The 16,767-nt window shown below is 42.6% G+C and overlaps 1 protein-coding gene across 1 annotated transcript in view; it reads right to left on the minus strand.

Annotated features, from left to right (window-relative positions):
- Positions 1 to 1,442: 1,442 nt before the first annotated feature.
- dph1 (diphthamide biosynthesis 1) overlaps positions 1,443 to 16,767 on the minus strand; it is a 49,661-nt gene continuing 34,336 nt past the window's right edge. Inside the window, exons 7-12 of the mRNA XM_041047133.1 lie at positions 15,703 to 15,771; positions 14,870 to 15,026; positions 12,202 to 12,302; positions 6,336 to 6,414; positions 3,505 to 3,639; positions 1,443 to 3,125 (exon numbers count right to left, since the gene is read on the minus strand). Of these exons, the coding sequence (XP_040903067.1) occupies positions 3,045 to 3,125; positions 3,505 to 3,639; positions 6,336 to 6,414; positions 12,202 to 12,302; positions 14,870 to 15,026; positions 15,703 to 15,771 (622 nt within the window). The 3' untranslated portion in view covers positions 1,443 to 3,044. The remainder of the gene's footprint in view (positions 3,126 to 3,504; positions 3,640 to 6,335; positions 6,415 to 12,201; positions 12,303 to 14,869; positions 15,027 to 15,702; positions 15,772 to 16,767) is intronic.

Raw genomic sequence — 16,767 nt, forward strand, 5'->3', positions numbered from 1 at the left:
AATAAAAGAGAGGACAGTGAGAGACTGCTGTGACTCAGCCTTTCCCTGGTCAGAGAAATAAACAACTAAATACATCATGGGCGCTGACATGTTTTTCCTGCTCACAGGTAGCAGCCACAGAAGCCACAGAAAAACATCAATTGAGGCAAAAGGTTTCTATTTACTGAAAATGTGTTATTTCAATCAACCCCTCTGGATTTTGGATGATGCATGGTTTCTGAGGGTGCATTAGCTGACAGCTTTTGAGTCATATCACTGCTTACTGCTGTAGGCTGCGCAAACAAGGGCTGGGCACCAATGGCAACCAGCTGACAATGCAGTCAGGGTATATCGATATCACTGTGAGCAGTACGTGACCCGAGCACCTGTTGTGCTAAGAACAAGCGCAAACCTGCAGCCTCTGAATAGTTATAACACCTATAATAAACACATCAAAAACCCTCTGTGGCGAGCTGTGCCCTCAGGACAGGAAACTGGGTGCTGATGGCAGAGGAAGTGTGATGGCAAACACATTCAGAGCACGACGGAAACAGGAGGAGAAGGGAAGAGATGGGGTGCCAGGAAGGACGAAGTAGAGTGGAATCACATTCCTTCCACATCTGGAAACAATTGCACACACAAGTTACCAAAGCATTCTGGGTACTTGAACTCTGCCAAGCACACACACACACTCACTCACATGCTGCCATGCTCAACAAAGCCTTTCCACAGCGAACAGTGTGTGACTTGAATGCCTCACGGGATGCCAATAAGCGTGCCAACAGCCCCACCTAGTGGTCACTCAACTGTTGCCATGGCTGATGAAGAATCTGAGAGAACAGGCCAGACTGACTGGGGTTTACGTGGCTCCCACAGCCGTCTGTCTGTAGCTGGCAGAGTTAACACAGATCTGTGGATCAGAGCCTCATTAAGTTTCAGGTCTAACTCCCCTATTAGTTTGCTTCCATGAGCCAAATCAAGGCACCGCAACATGCTTTGAAATAGTTCCACTCAGCTACTCAGAAATTCACTTGTATAGAGTTTAAGAGGTTTAGTGTAACTCCACCATTTCCATATTTTACAAAGGCAGGGTTAGCTAGCTGATTTTCCCCCCAGTTTACACAGAGTAGTACTAATTATTTGTATTATGCACTGTTATTATGCATTATGTATTGTAAGAGCAAACATTTGTTGACTAAATTGACATTTTTAACACAGGTCTTTAGAAAAGAATGTTGTTGCCAAGGTAACAACCAACAAATAAACAACGTGCAACGAGAATGAGATTTAAAATAAGAATTATGGTGTACTGTTCAGATATTTGCAAACCAAAACTGCATATATTCAATCCGATCGCCATAATTTTAAAAGGATTATGATCTGCCAAACATCCACGATAAATATTTTAATTCCATTTCACACATAGCAGATATAATGACAAAAATATACTATTAGCTATGATTATGAAAACATTTTACAGTGGTATACATCAAAGTATTGAGATGTCTTATAGCAATGTAATAAGGGCCCTATTTCACTTAAATTCAGATAATACCCATTAGTTCCATCTGTAGAGTCTAAAGTAGTTTAAATCCACACAAAAGGTGTGCCTTTCCTGTGAGGACATTTTTTGAAAAACATCCTCTTTTACTGATGCTTACATCAGTATTTAATACTTAAAGGAAAACAAATCTTTAGGCTGTGAGATTAAAACAGTGCGCCAAAAACTAAATCAAACATCAGCTGACATCAGCTGAGAGCTCTGCTGCCCAATAATATATTCCTGACTGCTGTGGATCACACACTGTACTGTGGCAAGTACTGAGCTCTTCATAATAACAGCCACTAGTCGGACACGTGAGAAACATCACGAGACATCTGGCGGGACGGGCTGTATCACACTGGCCTCTGTTGCCAAGGAGATACGATGGTGTAGAGAGAGGATCTGACTAGAGAAGACTAGTAGTTGTAGGCAAAAACAAAACTCACAGGAAATCATACACACCTGACACAATGTGCTGCAACCTGGGGGAGGTTCACAAGTTCTCAGGATCAGCTGAGGCCATGGTATGCTGCTGTCAATCAGTTTCTTCTGCGGTAACCGAACAGCAATAGTGTGCGTGTGTGTGTGTGTGTTTATTTATTTATTTATTTATTGACAGACTCCTCCATCAATAAATAATGAGGATAGAGAGCAGTCGTGACTAGCACTGCACGCATCTAGGAATTCATCCTCCTCAGCCTTAAAAACGAGCTCCTCGCTTCAGCATGGAACAGCGTTTATCAAAAACACTCACACAAGGATTCTGCTTCCAATTTATTGTTTCCGAATTAGGCTGGAAAACCGAGGAAGAGGAACAAGGTCGTGTCATAATGTATCTCACTTTTACTATGCACATTTCAGTAGAGTACTTTTATGAAAAGTCACATACTGTACATCAAACAAAGGGCTTCATGCAATATCTCTGTGGCTGTCTTTGAAATACAGCATGAAGGGAAACTTACTTGAAGTGTCCAACAACATGCAGCGCTTTATCCAAGGACAAGAGGGTTGCATTTGACTAAGGCCACCCACATTAACAGACAAATTCTATACAACGTGTTCAAGGGCATCTCGCACACTCTGTGTCTGTAACAATAATAAAAGCCGTGTCTGAATTACAGAAGGGCCCACACATTTCCCCTGTGCAGGAGGAATTCCTTTCTTAGCACAACAGAGAGCAGCGCTTTCATGGACATTTGACTCACACGAACATGTGTGATCTCAAACACAAAAGCTATTCTCTGTGTTGCATGTATTTTGAGCTCAGCATACATGCCAAAAATGTGAATAAGAGGAATGAATTTGGTTTGATCTGCTGTGCTGTAAGATGAGGGATTATTTATGGCTGGTAATCCATTTGAGGAGCGGCTGAGGGCTCCTCTGGCTTTAGCTCTGCTCTCTGATAGACTGTCTGGACAAATACCCACTGTCCTCCTCTGGTCTGACCTCCTTCCAGCTGTTGACAGAGGCAGAGGCACTGGCGGGCAGGAGACGAGTCAAAGACAGCGGTGGTCATGATGTGTCATTCTCCTTGACAGCCACAGGGGGCGCACTGGGTCTGCCCACACTGCTTGGTAGGAAGAGCTGGCTCTGAGCCTTGCTTCTGAAGGCAGGCAGTGGAATAGCATTAACACTTGGAATAGTGACAGTACCTACCTCAGACAGATTAGTGGTAATAGGGAGCAATATGGCTGCTGTACGGTGTATGCGCAAATCAGCAATTAACTTAATATAAAACTGTCTTTTTTATTTTTTAAATAAATCAGGAAATGTATGATGCACATCAAGGTCAAGGTCATAACAATGCTTTTAGCAGAGGTGTCCAGATACATGTCCTGCCGTCACTGTGCCACTGGGTGTCAGTGTGGTGATATACTGATGAAAGCTATTGAACACATGCTGAACACAGTGTGGTTTCAGTCTTGACCAGCCCCCCCCTCATTTCTCTGTCATTCATTCTTTTAACTCCCACCCCTGCTCACCTGGGCTTGTCTGCGAGTGGGCCGCACAGGCTGGTTGTCAGGGTGGTTGGGCGCCCAAGGCCCCAGGCTTTGATTGGAGTAGAAGTCCATGGGGTAGACCTCCTTCCAGCTTACCTCCTGTAAAGCTACAGCTGCCTGAGAGATACACAGTGAGAAAGATGGGCAGATAATGACAAATCATGTAAAAACAAAAAAGAACAAGAAACCCAACAAGCTAAAAATGCAATACCGACTCCCTGTGCGGTGCTGTGGTTCATAATTCTGTTGTTTCTCCTCTGTTATCTAGTATTGGATTTGCAGTTTTTTGGGCAAACCAGCTGCAGGAAACCACAGAGTGATGAGGCGACACAACAGATTGCCTATACAGACAAGACAGGTGTCATAATATTAAGCTTTGATAACAGGCAGAGTTGTCATGTTATCCCTATGCAGCTGCACTGCATGACACAACATCTGCTGGAGGAGAGCGGCAGTACTGGCATGACAGTGCTGTGACATTAAGTGCAGACTGCTCCATATGGAAGAGAAGAGCCGATGAATACTGATTGTGAATGAAGGAAAGAGCAGCTGAATGACTGAACAGATGAATAAACAAGCATTCTGAATGAAAGAACAAATCATGAGACTGTTCATTATTAATTTACCCAACTACTCATTCATCTTTCAAACTATGTCGATGGCAAGACCTTACCTTCAGCTTCATGCAATTTTGGATAACTGAGGTAATGTATAGAAATGCATAGAGAAAGCAAGGCGTATCAATATTATAGAAGTCCAAAAACAGTCATTTGACCCATCGGAGAATTTAGTTCAAAGGAAACATAAAAAATTCAGCTTCAAAGTGAGTTCTGGTGGGACATAATTCATCACTGTTACACAGCTTGTGTGCAGCTACTGTGGTTTAGACTGTTAGAATGGTGTGTACCAACACTGACAAGGTAGTGTTCTCTTACATATTAGCTGCATTTTAAAATAGAAACGGGAACACAACAGTCACCTTATACATGTTTCTATACAGTCATACGAGCAAGCTCATAGGAATGTATAGAAACATGTATACCTTCATATGAGCAAGCTACACTATGGGATAAAAGCGACAGCAGTAGAAATAGAGATATGGATATTTTTGCTTCAAACAAGAACTGGAAATTAAGCTAATGCAGTTTGCTTTTTTCTGTTTTTTCTGTTGTAACACTGGTACTGTGCTGAACGCTACACATAAAGGTTTATTAAAAAAAGAAAAGGTAAACTGTAGCAGATATCTGATTTCTGTGTAGGTGTCCTTCAGATATAACAAATAATAACATAACTTTCTTCCTTCATATCTAGCTATTAAAAATACAATATATGGGTCAACTAAATCCCACTGTATTTCCTCCTAAACAACCATATAGTGGGATAAATCTTTCATTGTCTTATTTTTTTTCTTTTCCCTTAACATCCTTCTCCTCAGTTCCTCTGCCCTTATTCCACCCGCCTCTCATTACTCTAGCTTTTACCCACTGCTCTCCTCCTCTCCCCTCTCACACCAACTGCCTCCCTCTGTGGAAGCTAGCTTCTCTTGCTAATCCCTGCTCTGACAGGAGAGCCAAGTGTGTCTTATTGACTATAAATATAACATGAGACGCACTGAAAATAAATGCTGCTGCCCCCCCCCAACCCTCCACCCTCTCTCCTTGCTCATTCCACCCTCCCATCTCATTCCTCTTCATCTTCATTCTAAATGCCACAGCGAAAAGCACAGTGCACTGAGACGTATAACACTCATAGGTATGAGAAGGGGGTGAATTAAGACTTATCACAACCGCACACATATAGACACAAGTACAGCTGCAAATTATTTAAATGCACAGACGTTGTTCCCAAATAGCTGGCGGGGAGAGCAAAGTGAGCTGTAACACAAAGGGCTTAAGAAAACAGATTGCTTCTTTCCTCATTACAGCAGGGCAAATTTCAGACTTCAAATGCAACATTACAGACCTCACTCAAAAACAATACAAAATAATTATCACTCTTTCTTCCAAGGTGAATGCTATCATTATTCTTAATGGCCTCATTCAGAAATATATGTGCAGCACAAGCAGTGAACAAAGACGTGTAGCTGGAGAAAAACAGCAACCATTTCAAATCAAAATTCAATATTCAAGACAGCAATTCCCCTCACAGCCATTTCACAAGGATTCAAATCAGCAGCATATCTTTGAGGAAAGTCATTGAATGAATTAATAGTTTACATCAAATGCTAACCAGCCAAGTCACATAATGGCACATAACGGCCAGACCCATCACAGAGCAAGCCTTTTTTTTTTTTGCAGGCTTGCTACACCAGCTGCAGCGGCACACAAACACTTGCTTTGAAATGGATCTTTATGGGTTGCTGTCCGATCTATCTCTCTCCCTTCAGAAAAACAAGACAGCTGCAGAAGGGGGGCCAGGGGGTGGGGTGTGGAGGGCTGTGTGTCCCTGTAGCCAGTAGGGGGGGCTAGTCTGCTGCTGATGCTGTTTTTTGTGTAAGTGTGCTGGTGTGCTTTATAGCAGGGATAGATGGGGAGAAGGAAGGAAGGAGGGGAGGTGTGCTGCTCCATCTCCAGCAGAAGCAGGCCTTGATGAGTTCTATACAAATTCACCACACTTTCAAACACTTTCCCATACTTTAATATTGAAGTAGTTCCCCTGTCTTCTGTACTTTGATGAAGGCTTCAGCAGGACACCTGTCAGAGAGTCTGTGTACTGGCAGAACAGTGTGTGTGTGTGTGTGCAATGCATGAGGCTCCTCTGATAAGCGAGCGACAGCTGTGATCTTGCTGAAAGACTATAAGGTGCATGTTTACCTCATACGGAGACAGCAGGGGTTTGGAGAAGGCAGTGCCCCAATCGATAGAAAGGCGTGGACAAGCAATTTGGACCCACCTGCAGGAAAGACAAGGCACAAATCTGAGCTCAAATGTGCATCTACGACTGAGTACAAATGTGTGTGTAAAACAGAAGCAGTCAGAGAGGACGAGAAACCAAGATCCTATTAGACAGGCAGGGCACATCTGCGACTCCATGCTGCATGTGGCTACGTGATGCAATGGGTTGTGCAGGGAGCCTCCCTCCACCTGATCTCCAGCAACTGATGAAGAGATCTGTCCTGATTTGCAACAGCTCTAAATACAGCCACGTTACACCGTCTGAATGCATAGCTAGCCAGAGAAAGAGTGGGTCTGAAAAGAGAGGGAGGAGGGTATTGTGTTGGTGGAGGGGGGCGGGCTTGGCTGCAGGAGGCATAAACAGAAAAAAACAGGGAAAGAAGTGAACAGAGGTGAAAAGAGAAGAAATGCTGTGAAAGAAAAGAGGGAGAGGATAGGTGAGTGTGAATAAAAAAGCCGCACCAGCCCGGTCTCCAAGGAGGTAGCCTACATAGCTGGCAGACAGGGTGGGGGGGTCTGGGGGGCGGGGGGGGGGGTGAGAGGGAAAAAAAAAAGATAGAGGAGGACACAGATATACAACGATAGGGAGAAAGAGCGATGAAGATAAAAACAGAGGGAGGGGGGTGTAAAGAGGCACAAGCAAGAAGAGAAGTGAGAACAGAGGCAGACGAGAGGAGGAAGATTGGCAGGGAGAAAAGTGTTTACTCTGGAAAATGCATGAGAGAAGGATGCGGAGGGCGTGGATGTAAACAGCTGGAGGGGTAAATGAACAATGGGAAAATGGAGACGGACAGAAGCGGCCTGGGCTACAGGGGTTAGCTTTCACAGATCAATGCTATCCACAGCTCCATCTTTACTGAGGGAGCAGACCCTCCCTTGTCCCTAATCCTAATGACGGAGTTCAATCAGAAATATTGACAAATATGAACTGAGCTGCAGTGCATATAAAAGCCCCAGAGATAACGCTTGATGTAGGTAAATGTCAATAATAATACACCTGCTTGAGATTTAAGCAAAGGAGTACAGGTGATCACAGACGCATACATGGGGAGACTCATCCACACATAAAACTTTTGCCATAGTCGCTTGATTACTCTCATGTCTACTCTACACTGCGTCAAAATTGTCCATCTGTCTATTCTTTATTTTCCAACTTCCACACACTTTCTCAACTGCAGAACTGATTGCACCATTGACTCTCGCTCCACTCTGCTTTCTGTCACAGAAATATTCCACCCCCTCTGGGCAAATGCATGGCATTTTCTCATTTTCAAATAACAAAAAAAAAAGCCCCCCCCTGCCTCTCCCCGCCAAAGAGTGAGTTCTTATTCATCCTACTAATTTGAGAGCCAAGAGAGTCGGAGATATTTGCACCAAGCACCAGTCTCCTCAGACCTAAATGTGCTGAGTTTAGATGGAGAAACGGAATCTGAAATATGACCTTTAAGTCCATCAGCCTCTATTCATAACTGGAGCCCATTACGTAGCCAAACACTGCACGTGTCAAAATCGCCTGGGCCCATACACACAAGAAGAGGGAACTAATTACAGGAGGAAAGTCTGACAGTTTGAATGTCTGTGTGCACATGAATGTGAGTGGGCATGTATATGCACTCCTGCTGTATGTATCTGCGTATATTGTATCTATGTATGTGCACATCTGTAGTACAAAGTGCAAAGAACACTGGGAGTGGTTAAAAGCGGGAGGGTGATTAATAAGGACACCAAGAGTCTTTCCGTGAAATCCTTGGGGCTAGCACTGAGAGGAGGGTCTGAGAGGAAACTAAGACAGAGAGCATGAAAGGGAAGGCAGAGAGGATCCCTCCCGAGGAGCAGATAGTTGATTGGCACATAGAGCCAGAGGGGACTTTTCTAATATTAGCACAGAGACTGACTGAATGATGCAGTTCAGTAAAACACATGGTGCCGTGCTCGGTACTGCCCCAAGAATGTGGCCCAAATTGTATTTGCAGCCCTCATCTGGTCTTCAATCTGGCCAGCACAGTAGAGAACCCACATCATGGGGTGCAGTGAAACAAAGAGTAAGCTGGAGGAAAGAAGAAGCAAAGAGATGTAGAGAGAGAGGAAAAGGGCGGGGTTTTGTCTCCGGCAGTTGAGCCTGGTTTCACAACTTCACAACATTTCCAGGCAAAGATTAACTGAAATAAAGAATGAATGAATAAAGGTTTGATGGAGATCTTGTCTCTTCAGTCTTTCTTTAAAGAATCTGTTTACTTCAATAGAAAGAAAAACCCTTCAGCATAAAGAGACGTGAGGATTAGAGGAGCAGGATGCAGAACTGGCGACGCTTATGCAGTGATATATAAAGGTAAGATCGCATGACATTTAGTGCTATTTTGAAATGTGAGCTCCAGCCCAGGTTTGCTGCATTACCCGCTGTGGCCCATTACACCCTGACACTGTTAGGAAGACCTCCACCTGCATGCCTCTGCTTCAATTACACTCACAGTCTTGAACCACCAAAAGAAAGAACAATTAACCTTTCAGCACTGAAGAATGGAAAGTGCTCACCTTCAAAATTAATTGAATTAAAACAAACAATTTAATTTCAGTGGAGTCAAAAATTAAAATTCAAACCGTAAGATAAAAGGCTGCAATCAACTGGGTGGCATTTGCGGTCTAGTTGAGATAAGTGTGTGTGGTGTGCAGATATCTGTACAATAGTTTAAAACCTGCTTGGGGACAGCCTAATTACACACTTAAGAGCATAAGCTAATGGTGGCTCTCTCTTTATATGAGTGAGTATGTGTGTTTCTAATGACAGAGAAAGCCTGGGGGTGGGCTCTGTACAGTGTGCTGTGTCCACTAGTGCTAGAGCGCTAATGCATCCTTTACCACCCCACCGTCTATACTGCTCAGTCTCCTTCTCTCTCTTTCCTTCTCTTCCTCCTTCAACACAGCTGGATTCAACACAGTCTCGTGAAGGATGTCTGTGTTCTCACAAACTATTTTGAGAAGTGAAGGGAAAAAAAAATAAAACAAAAAGGAAAAAATGGTTAATAACAATATTCCAAAATACAGCATTAACAGAAGAGATCCACTCAATGCTGTCTAATATCACGGTGAATAAACACCTATGATGATGTCTGTATGTCATGTCTTTCCAAAGATACTTTCAATTTCCACTTTCATCTCTAACCTGGGCTCGTTAAGGAACGCTATAAACATGTTTTTAAACGTGACAGACAAAAACACCATCATGTTGAATAAATGTAATGGTCTTCAATAAAGCCTAAAACTGAACTTCGATACTTTTTTAGTATCGACCACAACATCCCGCATCAAAGACTGCCAGTGACTAAAAGCTGGCATCAAATGCTTGCTCTGATTCTCGCTGTCCTTATTCCTTGAAGAAGTATTGTGTCGCGACTAGCACTGAAAATTTTCAAATGATTCGCAGCTCTAGCCTTCAATAGTGCAAAGACAAAATTACTGTTGCAATGAGTTCTGACCTACCTAAGCATTGTTGCAGACCATGCACACACTTTCATGGAAACAGCATTTCCTGATGGTTGTGGCCTCTTTCAGCAGGATAATGCACCGTGCCACAAAGCAAACATGTTTCAGGAATGGTTTGAGGAGCACAACAACGAGTTTGAGGTGTTGACTTGGCCTCCAGATAACCCCAGATCTCAATCCAATCGAGCATCTGTGGGATGTGCTGGACAAACAAGTCCGATCCATGGAGGCCCCACTTCCCAACTTACAGGATTTAAAGGATCTGTGGACACCACAGCACACCTTCAGGGGTCTTGTGGTGTCCATCCCTCGACGGGTCAGGGCTGTTTGGGCAGCAAAAGGGGGGCCAACACAATATTAGGCAGGTGGTCATAATGTTATGCCTGATCGATGTATATATCACTATATAGGATTTATTACAGGGCAGTTAGTTAGCTAGGTGTACCTAAAAAACTGGCAATAGAGTATAAAAGCGTATAGTGCATTCCTATCTAATATTAATGTACACATTGGCCTTAATTTTGTATTCAAACACTTTGGTTCGCTTGACATCAATACCATCAATGCTACTGAAACAGATCTTGTTGAAAAGCTTTTTGTCTGTAATGAGGGTTTGTTTTGGTTGGGTGAATCGTGCCTGACTTACATAATTTTGGAGTTGCACTCATACGTCAGTCTGAAGAGGAGAGCCAAAAAACAAAGAAAAAAAAATTGCTTTTATCATGATCGCTCGCTTTCCAAACACAGCCCCCTCAACTACCTCTGCATCTCTCTCTCTCTCTCTCTCCAACTCACTCTCAGTCTCTCTCAGACCTTCTGTCCCTCTCTCACCCACTCCTCCCTCACACATCACACCTCTCATTACTCCACAGTGAGAGGCCAATCTGAGGGAGTGTGAGAAGCATGTACGTGTGTGTGTGTGTGACTGTGTGAGTGCCTGTGCCCGGGTGAGCGTGATTGGAGCTGTTGCACATCAGTGTCTCACTAACCCCTTGTCCATCTTCACCTCTGGTCTTCTGGTTGGAAGTCAGGTAAATCAGAGAAACTGCACCTTGAAGCCTGAGCACTTGACGTTTCATTGAGGAAACTTGGAATTTTTTTTTTTATATATATTAATGGTTGCTGCTGGGCTGCAACTCCCATTAATGTGACCTGCCACTGTGACGAGATCCAGGTGTGCACCAATATTGTCACACTTCACCAATAATTTCACAGCATGACTAAGTATAAGTAAAGACTAAGTATTCATCATGTGTGATGGGTTCACAGTTTCCTTGGTTTCAGGTAGGTCAACATATTTCTAGACTCGTTAACATGATTAAACAAAATCTGGAACCTAAAGGTAAAATAAATACATTTTAAAAAGCCATCTTGAGCATAATTTATTCTTTTAGTTTTTATTATACTCTAACTTTATTGTGAAAGTACAGAGTGAAAAGTAAGCACTTTAATAGATTATTCATGTATAAGATTCCTCTTTCTATGCCCTGTGTGTCAAATATGAGGAAACTGCATCAAGCAACCAAATTCATTATGCTGGGCTATTTGTTTTTGCTACGAAGGCAAAAGTATGGAATCTCACTAAGACATGAATGCCAATTTTGTTTACGAAGCTGTGCACTCCACTGTTTGCCAGCTCCTTGTTACAGACTGTATACACAAATTATGCTGACACCCCAATTATGTGTGCAATGATGCTTACAGAATACATTTCAAATGTTGTTGATTGCAACTTTTAGGTGACTACTCGCTGCTGGACACAGTAGCTCTGCGGGGGTCCATGATGTGAAAGATAATTTACCCATTCTTTATAACAAAGAGACACAGTGGTGATTAAGAATTAGGAAATGAAGGAAACAAAGAGCACATGGAACAAGTGTTTTACTGATATGTGGAAAACAATGAAAGTAATCTCAACTTTTATGTTGCAGGAAGCCATAGCATGTGGAAATGGAAAACCTATCAAATACAGTAATAGTAATCTTAGCCCTGCCCCGCAATGCCACATGCACTGTGGCATAGGGTGGGGGGTACTGTCCTGGCAAATAGACCAAAATGCCTTTGTGAGCGACTGGATCAGCCTTACACCAGCTGCAGCCACAACTTAAATAATCAGCGTTATTTGTTTTCTCCATTCATGTTCTGTTCTGAGTTTACAAAATGTGGGTTGGCTCCTGCAATCCTAGCAGCATATGGACCGTCATTTTCACTTCATCTGCCACGGCCAAGCAGTTCTTATACAATAAATAGCACATGGCTTAGTTTGGGTGCGCATTAGTGTATGTGTGTGTATCCTAATACTCACGCATCTATATCTGCCATAAGATCCAGCTTGCTGGGGAAAATCTCAGACAGGAGGACTCGAGTGAAGCACTTGCCCAGTGACTGTAGCCTTGACTCCAGGTGCTAAGAAGAGAAAGATGTAAAATAAAAGGCCCCGTGGAAAGGAATGCAATCCAAACATCAAACACAAATTTCTGTAGGACTGTGAAACTCCACTGCATCAAATAATAAGTTACACATCACATAACCCATGAATACCACCTACACCGACACAATCCTTTAATAGTATTGACTGATCCTGTTTAGGGTCACCCCAGAATTTTTGCTCTACTGTCAGTCACAGCAGAAAGACTATTACATTCAGCTCTCTGTTTCTGTAGCTTCATATTTCTATCCATCTATTTTCTGCTGCTTAAACATGTCTACATTACAGTGAGCGCAAGTTAAGGAAGGTGGCAGACAAATCCTTCTCCCAAGCCTCCAGCTCCTCCTGGAATTTTCAGGCCAAGTTTGTATAAGAAATCCCTCCAGCATAGTCTGTTGCTTCCTCTGGGTCTCCATCCAGTTGGCTCTGGCCAAATGCCTCCACAGAGAATGTTCAGGCACCTCAACCTGTCACTATATTCCCACATGCATTGAAAGAAGCTCAGTTTGAGTGCTCATAGCCACAATCCCATTCTTACAGTCTCGAGCGCTTTTGCTTCAAATTCCCTCTTCATGAATGTCTAGCGTAATGGCTACGTTATTGCTGACACTGAACCAATCCACATGTTAATCTCAAAGTACATCTTAAACTCACTACATAAGCCAAAGTGATGCTTGAACTTCAGACAGCATTTCATTCTGGGAATCCAGTTCTTTCCTGTAAAATATCCTCAGACTTGATGGTGCTGACCCTCACAGTCACTTCACACTCAGCAGTAAACCACTACAATGAGTTCTGGAGGTCACTGTCTGATGAAACCAACAGAACTACATCATCAGCAAAGACTCAGTCCTGGGGTCACCGAACTGGTGTCTCTCTACTCCTTGAGAGTGCCTGGATACTCTATTCAACTCCCACTGAGAACACACTTCTTCGGATTGTTGCTGAGAATAGAGACACAGCTCTCACTCTGTTCTTGAAGTACCCAACATGACATTATGAGGGTTACAATCATGAACCTTTAAGTCCACAAAAAACTCCCATGACCCTTCCTGGCAAGTGAAAGAGCTGGTACATTGTTTGACAAACAGCGGGGAATACAATGTGGTCCTTCTGAAACTGAGGTTCAACAACAGGCTGAACAAACAACAGACAGATCCTTGCCCTCCATGACACAATCATGAGATGTAACCAACCTTTTCTATAGAGAAAACTGGTGGTGGTCAGTGGGTTTTTGTAGCCAGGGTTTAGGCCTCAGCTTTGTTTGACATTTCGCAATGCACCAGACCCCTACACCACCCTGGAAGGTGGTGGGCCCACATTGAGCTGCCCCTACTTTACTTCCTCAGGCTGAACTAGATCAAGTCCCTCGGATATAAGCTCAAACGCCAGGCCTCGTATAATTTATCAATAAATGAAACTGCTTAGCCAGTTCAAGGAACTCTGCTTCTCTGCCTTCGAAGTTTTGGTGAGGTGTTATTCAGGGATGCAGAAGGCAGCCAAACCAAGGGAAGAAACCTCTTAATGCCTTTCAGTGAGATAAAGGTACGAGTATTTGCTGATATCTACTGTCCTTGAAAGTATCAAGAAACATTTCTGAGACTGTGCACTTATCGCAGATAGTACTGTCCCCTTACTTGAGAGGCTATCTGATATGACACTTCATAATCTCAACATATCACTGTGGGAGAGCTGGTGGGTCTTTTATTCACATTCGCTTTTTTAATCCACCGACTCCTGCCACCCTAAAATGAAACTTTTCACTCTCTGGTTGACATTTTTCCATCAATGCTAATTTCATCTTTTAAATTTCTGAACAGTAGAAGGGCACCAATGTAAGCTTCAGAATAATGACTGATGAAACCTAGGTGTGGTGTTACATCTAGCATTCAAGTGAAGGTCCATGAATTCTACTATATTTATGTCATATGGACATGAGATTATGCAGGATGTTGATACAGTTGGTAAAAGTATGACTTAAGTACAAAGAGTAACTTTGATCACATCCTTGAATGTTTAGTGTTATCTTATTTGAAATCTTACCCATTTTAAAAGCGTGCAGGTGTAACAGGATTGTTATATTTAACCTTCAATATCCTGTTTGGCAATTTGCTGAGTAACAACATGAGCAGCAGATTTGAGTGATTGAATTTTTCAGATTAATTCAATTTGATTATGATTTGAAACACTGTGCTGTAAAAATCTTTCACTGAAGAAAAGCATGGATTTTTTAAAAAGTGTTTTTTTAAATATTTATTTGTGTGATACAAAGATTTGCTTAAATTTATATCCCTAGAAGTAACACTCCAATACAGCCAACCTTGAGGTCAACAGTGGGATCAAGGACAGAAGTTTCTGTGGCTGTTTGGCTGCATCATCCTAAATGTGAAATAACAAGCTCCCAGTGTGAAGACTGCTTGTCTTATTAGAGCTTCATGTCACCAAATCACTTGTCAGAGAAACTCACAGTGAGAAATATTACAAACCATTGCGCAAGAGGCCTCAGGACATGTAGACATGTTGAAAGGAGGGTGCAGACTCTTACCTCCAGGACTTTGGGGCTGCCCTGACGGCCAAGCGTACCCAAGATCAGGCCCCATCTCTGGGCTGAACGAGCCTTGTCAATAGCCTGGAGCCTTAACGCACGCATGGCCTCATGGTCATAGTACTCCCTGGAGAAAACCTTACTGTAGGGGTCATATCTACAAACAAACACAGACACAAACAGGCAAACCTTATTATACACATTAACATCTATTGTTCAGGTATCTATCATGAGGACAGAGAAGGAAGAAAAGATGAAAAAAATCCAATCATGAAAAGCCATCGAGTATGACAGGAGTCAGTGTATCTTTGGGAAAATAGAGGTATTTCTGAGCATCTAATCTCCTTTTCTTCGGTACAAGGGGTTCACTTGAGATTAGAATCTTGTTTATGAGAGACACCTGTGATCTGTGAGACAGTGCATATGTCTATAATAACACAATTTCACTTTGCATACAAACGAGACCTCATCAGAGCAGAACTTTATCCCCACAAAATGTTATCGTGAGACTGAAATAAAGTGAGCAATCATGACTGCAGATTTTTAAAACATGAATAGAATAAGAAAAAAATGAATTTAAAAAACTTTACATATAAAACATTCTTGTGGGTATCTTAACAGGTATTGACATATGCTTTTAAAACTATTTTGTAAATTTGTTTACTTTTTTCCGTAGTTTACCTTTTGCTGTCAGATTACTGTTTCAGCTGCTCCCAAATTACGTGAATAAAATTATAACTGTAATGCTAATATTTTGTGGATGTTGTCAGTATATATATTACAGAGGAATGAAAATATCTGGCGACAAATGGTGGCACTTTGTTTCACAATACCTGTAGGCAGGGATATCTGGATTTGCAATCATGATCGACTCCAGGTGAAATCTTCCATCTCCCAGGTAACTAGAGAAAAAAGAACACCAATCAATTCAATGTTAGAGGTGAAGAAAAGATATGAAGAAAAATAATCAGTGCCAAGGAAACCCCCTCCAGACAATCAAAGTTCAATGTGCAATCATGATAAATACTGGCTTATTATTCTCCTATTCTAATCTATTCTCCCCACTAGCTTTAAAACAATCTATTCCCCTCTACAGCCTTTTAACAAAAGACCAAAGTTTCACCGGGCAGAAAGCCTGAGGCCGGGGTAGAGGGTCTGCCCATCTTTGCTGTCCAGGAACATGACCCCAACGATTGGAGCATGCTGTTTACAGAGAATGCAAGCCCTTCCAATTAACCCAGGGTCTGGTGCTGGGGAATTGCCAAAGCACTAGCAAAGGCAGAGTTCACAATCCATAAGTACACAGAGGCATGTAGGTGCCTGAAAACACAAGCACAGGCAGAGCACTCTTACATAAACTCTCCTCTCAGGGTCTCAGGGTCAGGGCTGAGAAGAATCCTGCTGTTAGTGAGAGGGGGCTCAGGTCTGTACCCTGACTCATTACTGTACAGTCTCAGTAGGCCTACTGAGACAGGACATGCAATTAAACCCACTAATTGGTCAGTGTTAGAGGAGCTTAGAACAGGCTGTGGGTGGTTTTTCATACAGACTACCTGGAGACATATCTAGGCAAGACTTTATTTGTAAATGTGTGTGTGTGCTTGTGTGAAAGTACACGTTTGTCTCACTGTACTTCTTCTGCTTCTCCTTGCTTAGCAACATTCAAGGCCCTCGTATAATTATGTTCCCAACAATAAGCCGGTTGCACTTCAGCCACAGTTGTCCTCAGCTCTCTGTAACTTTAAGAGGCTGATGTGCTTGACTCTAACTCTCTCTATGATCACAGTCCTTTCATCCATATTCTATTGTTCTTTGTAAAAGTGCTATCACTATAATGGTAAATGCTGTGAGTCTTTGCATTAAGCAACACCCTATCTTCACATTTACGTCTTCATATT

This window comes from Toxotes jaculatrix, chromosome 9 (assembly GCF_017976425.1).
Source record: "Toxotes jaculatrix isolate fToxJac2 chromosome 9, fToxJac2.pri, whole genome shotgun sequence".
Lineage (NCBI taxonomy): Eukaryota > Metazoa > Chordata > Actinopteri > Toxotidae > Toxotes > Toxotes jaculatrix.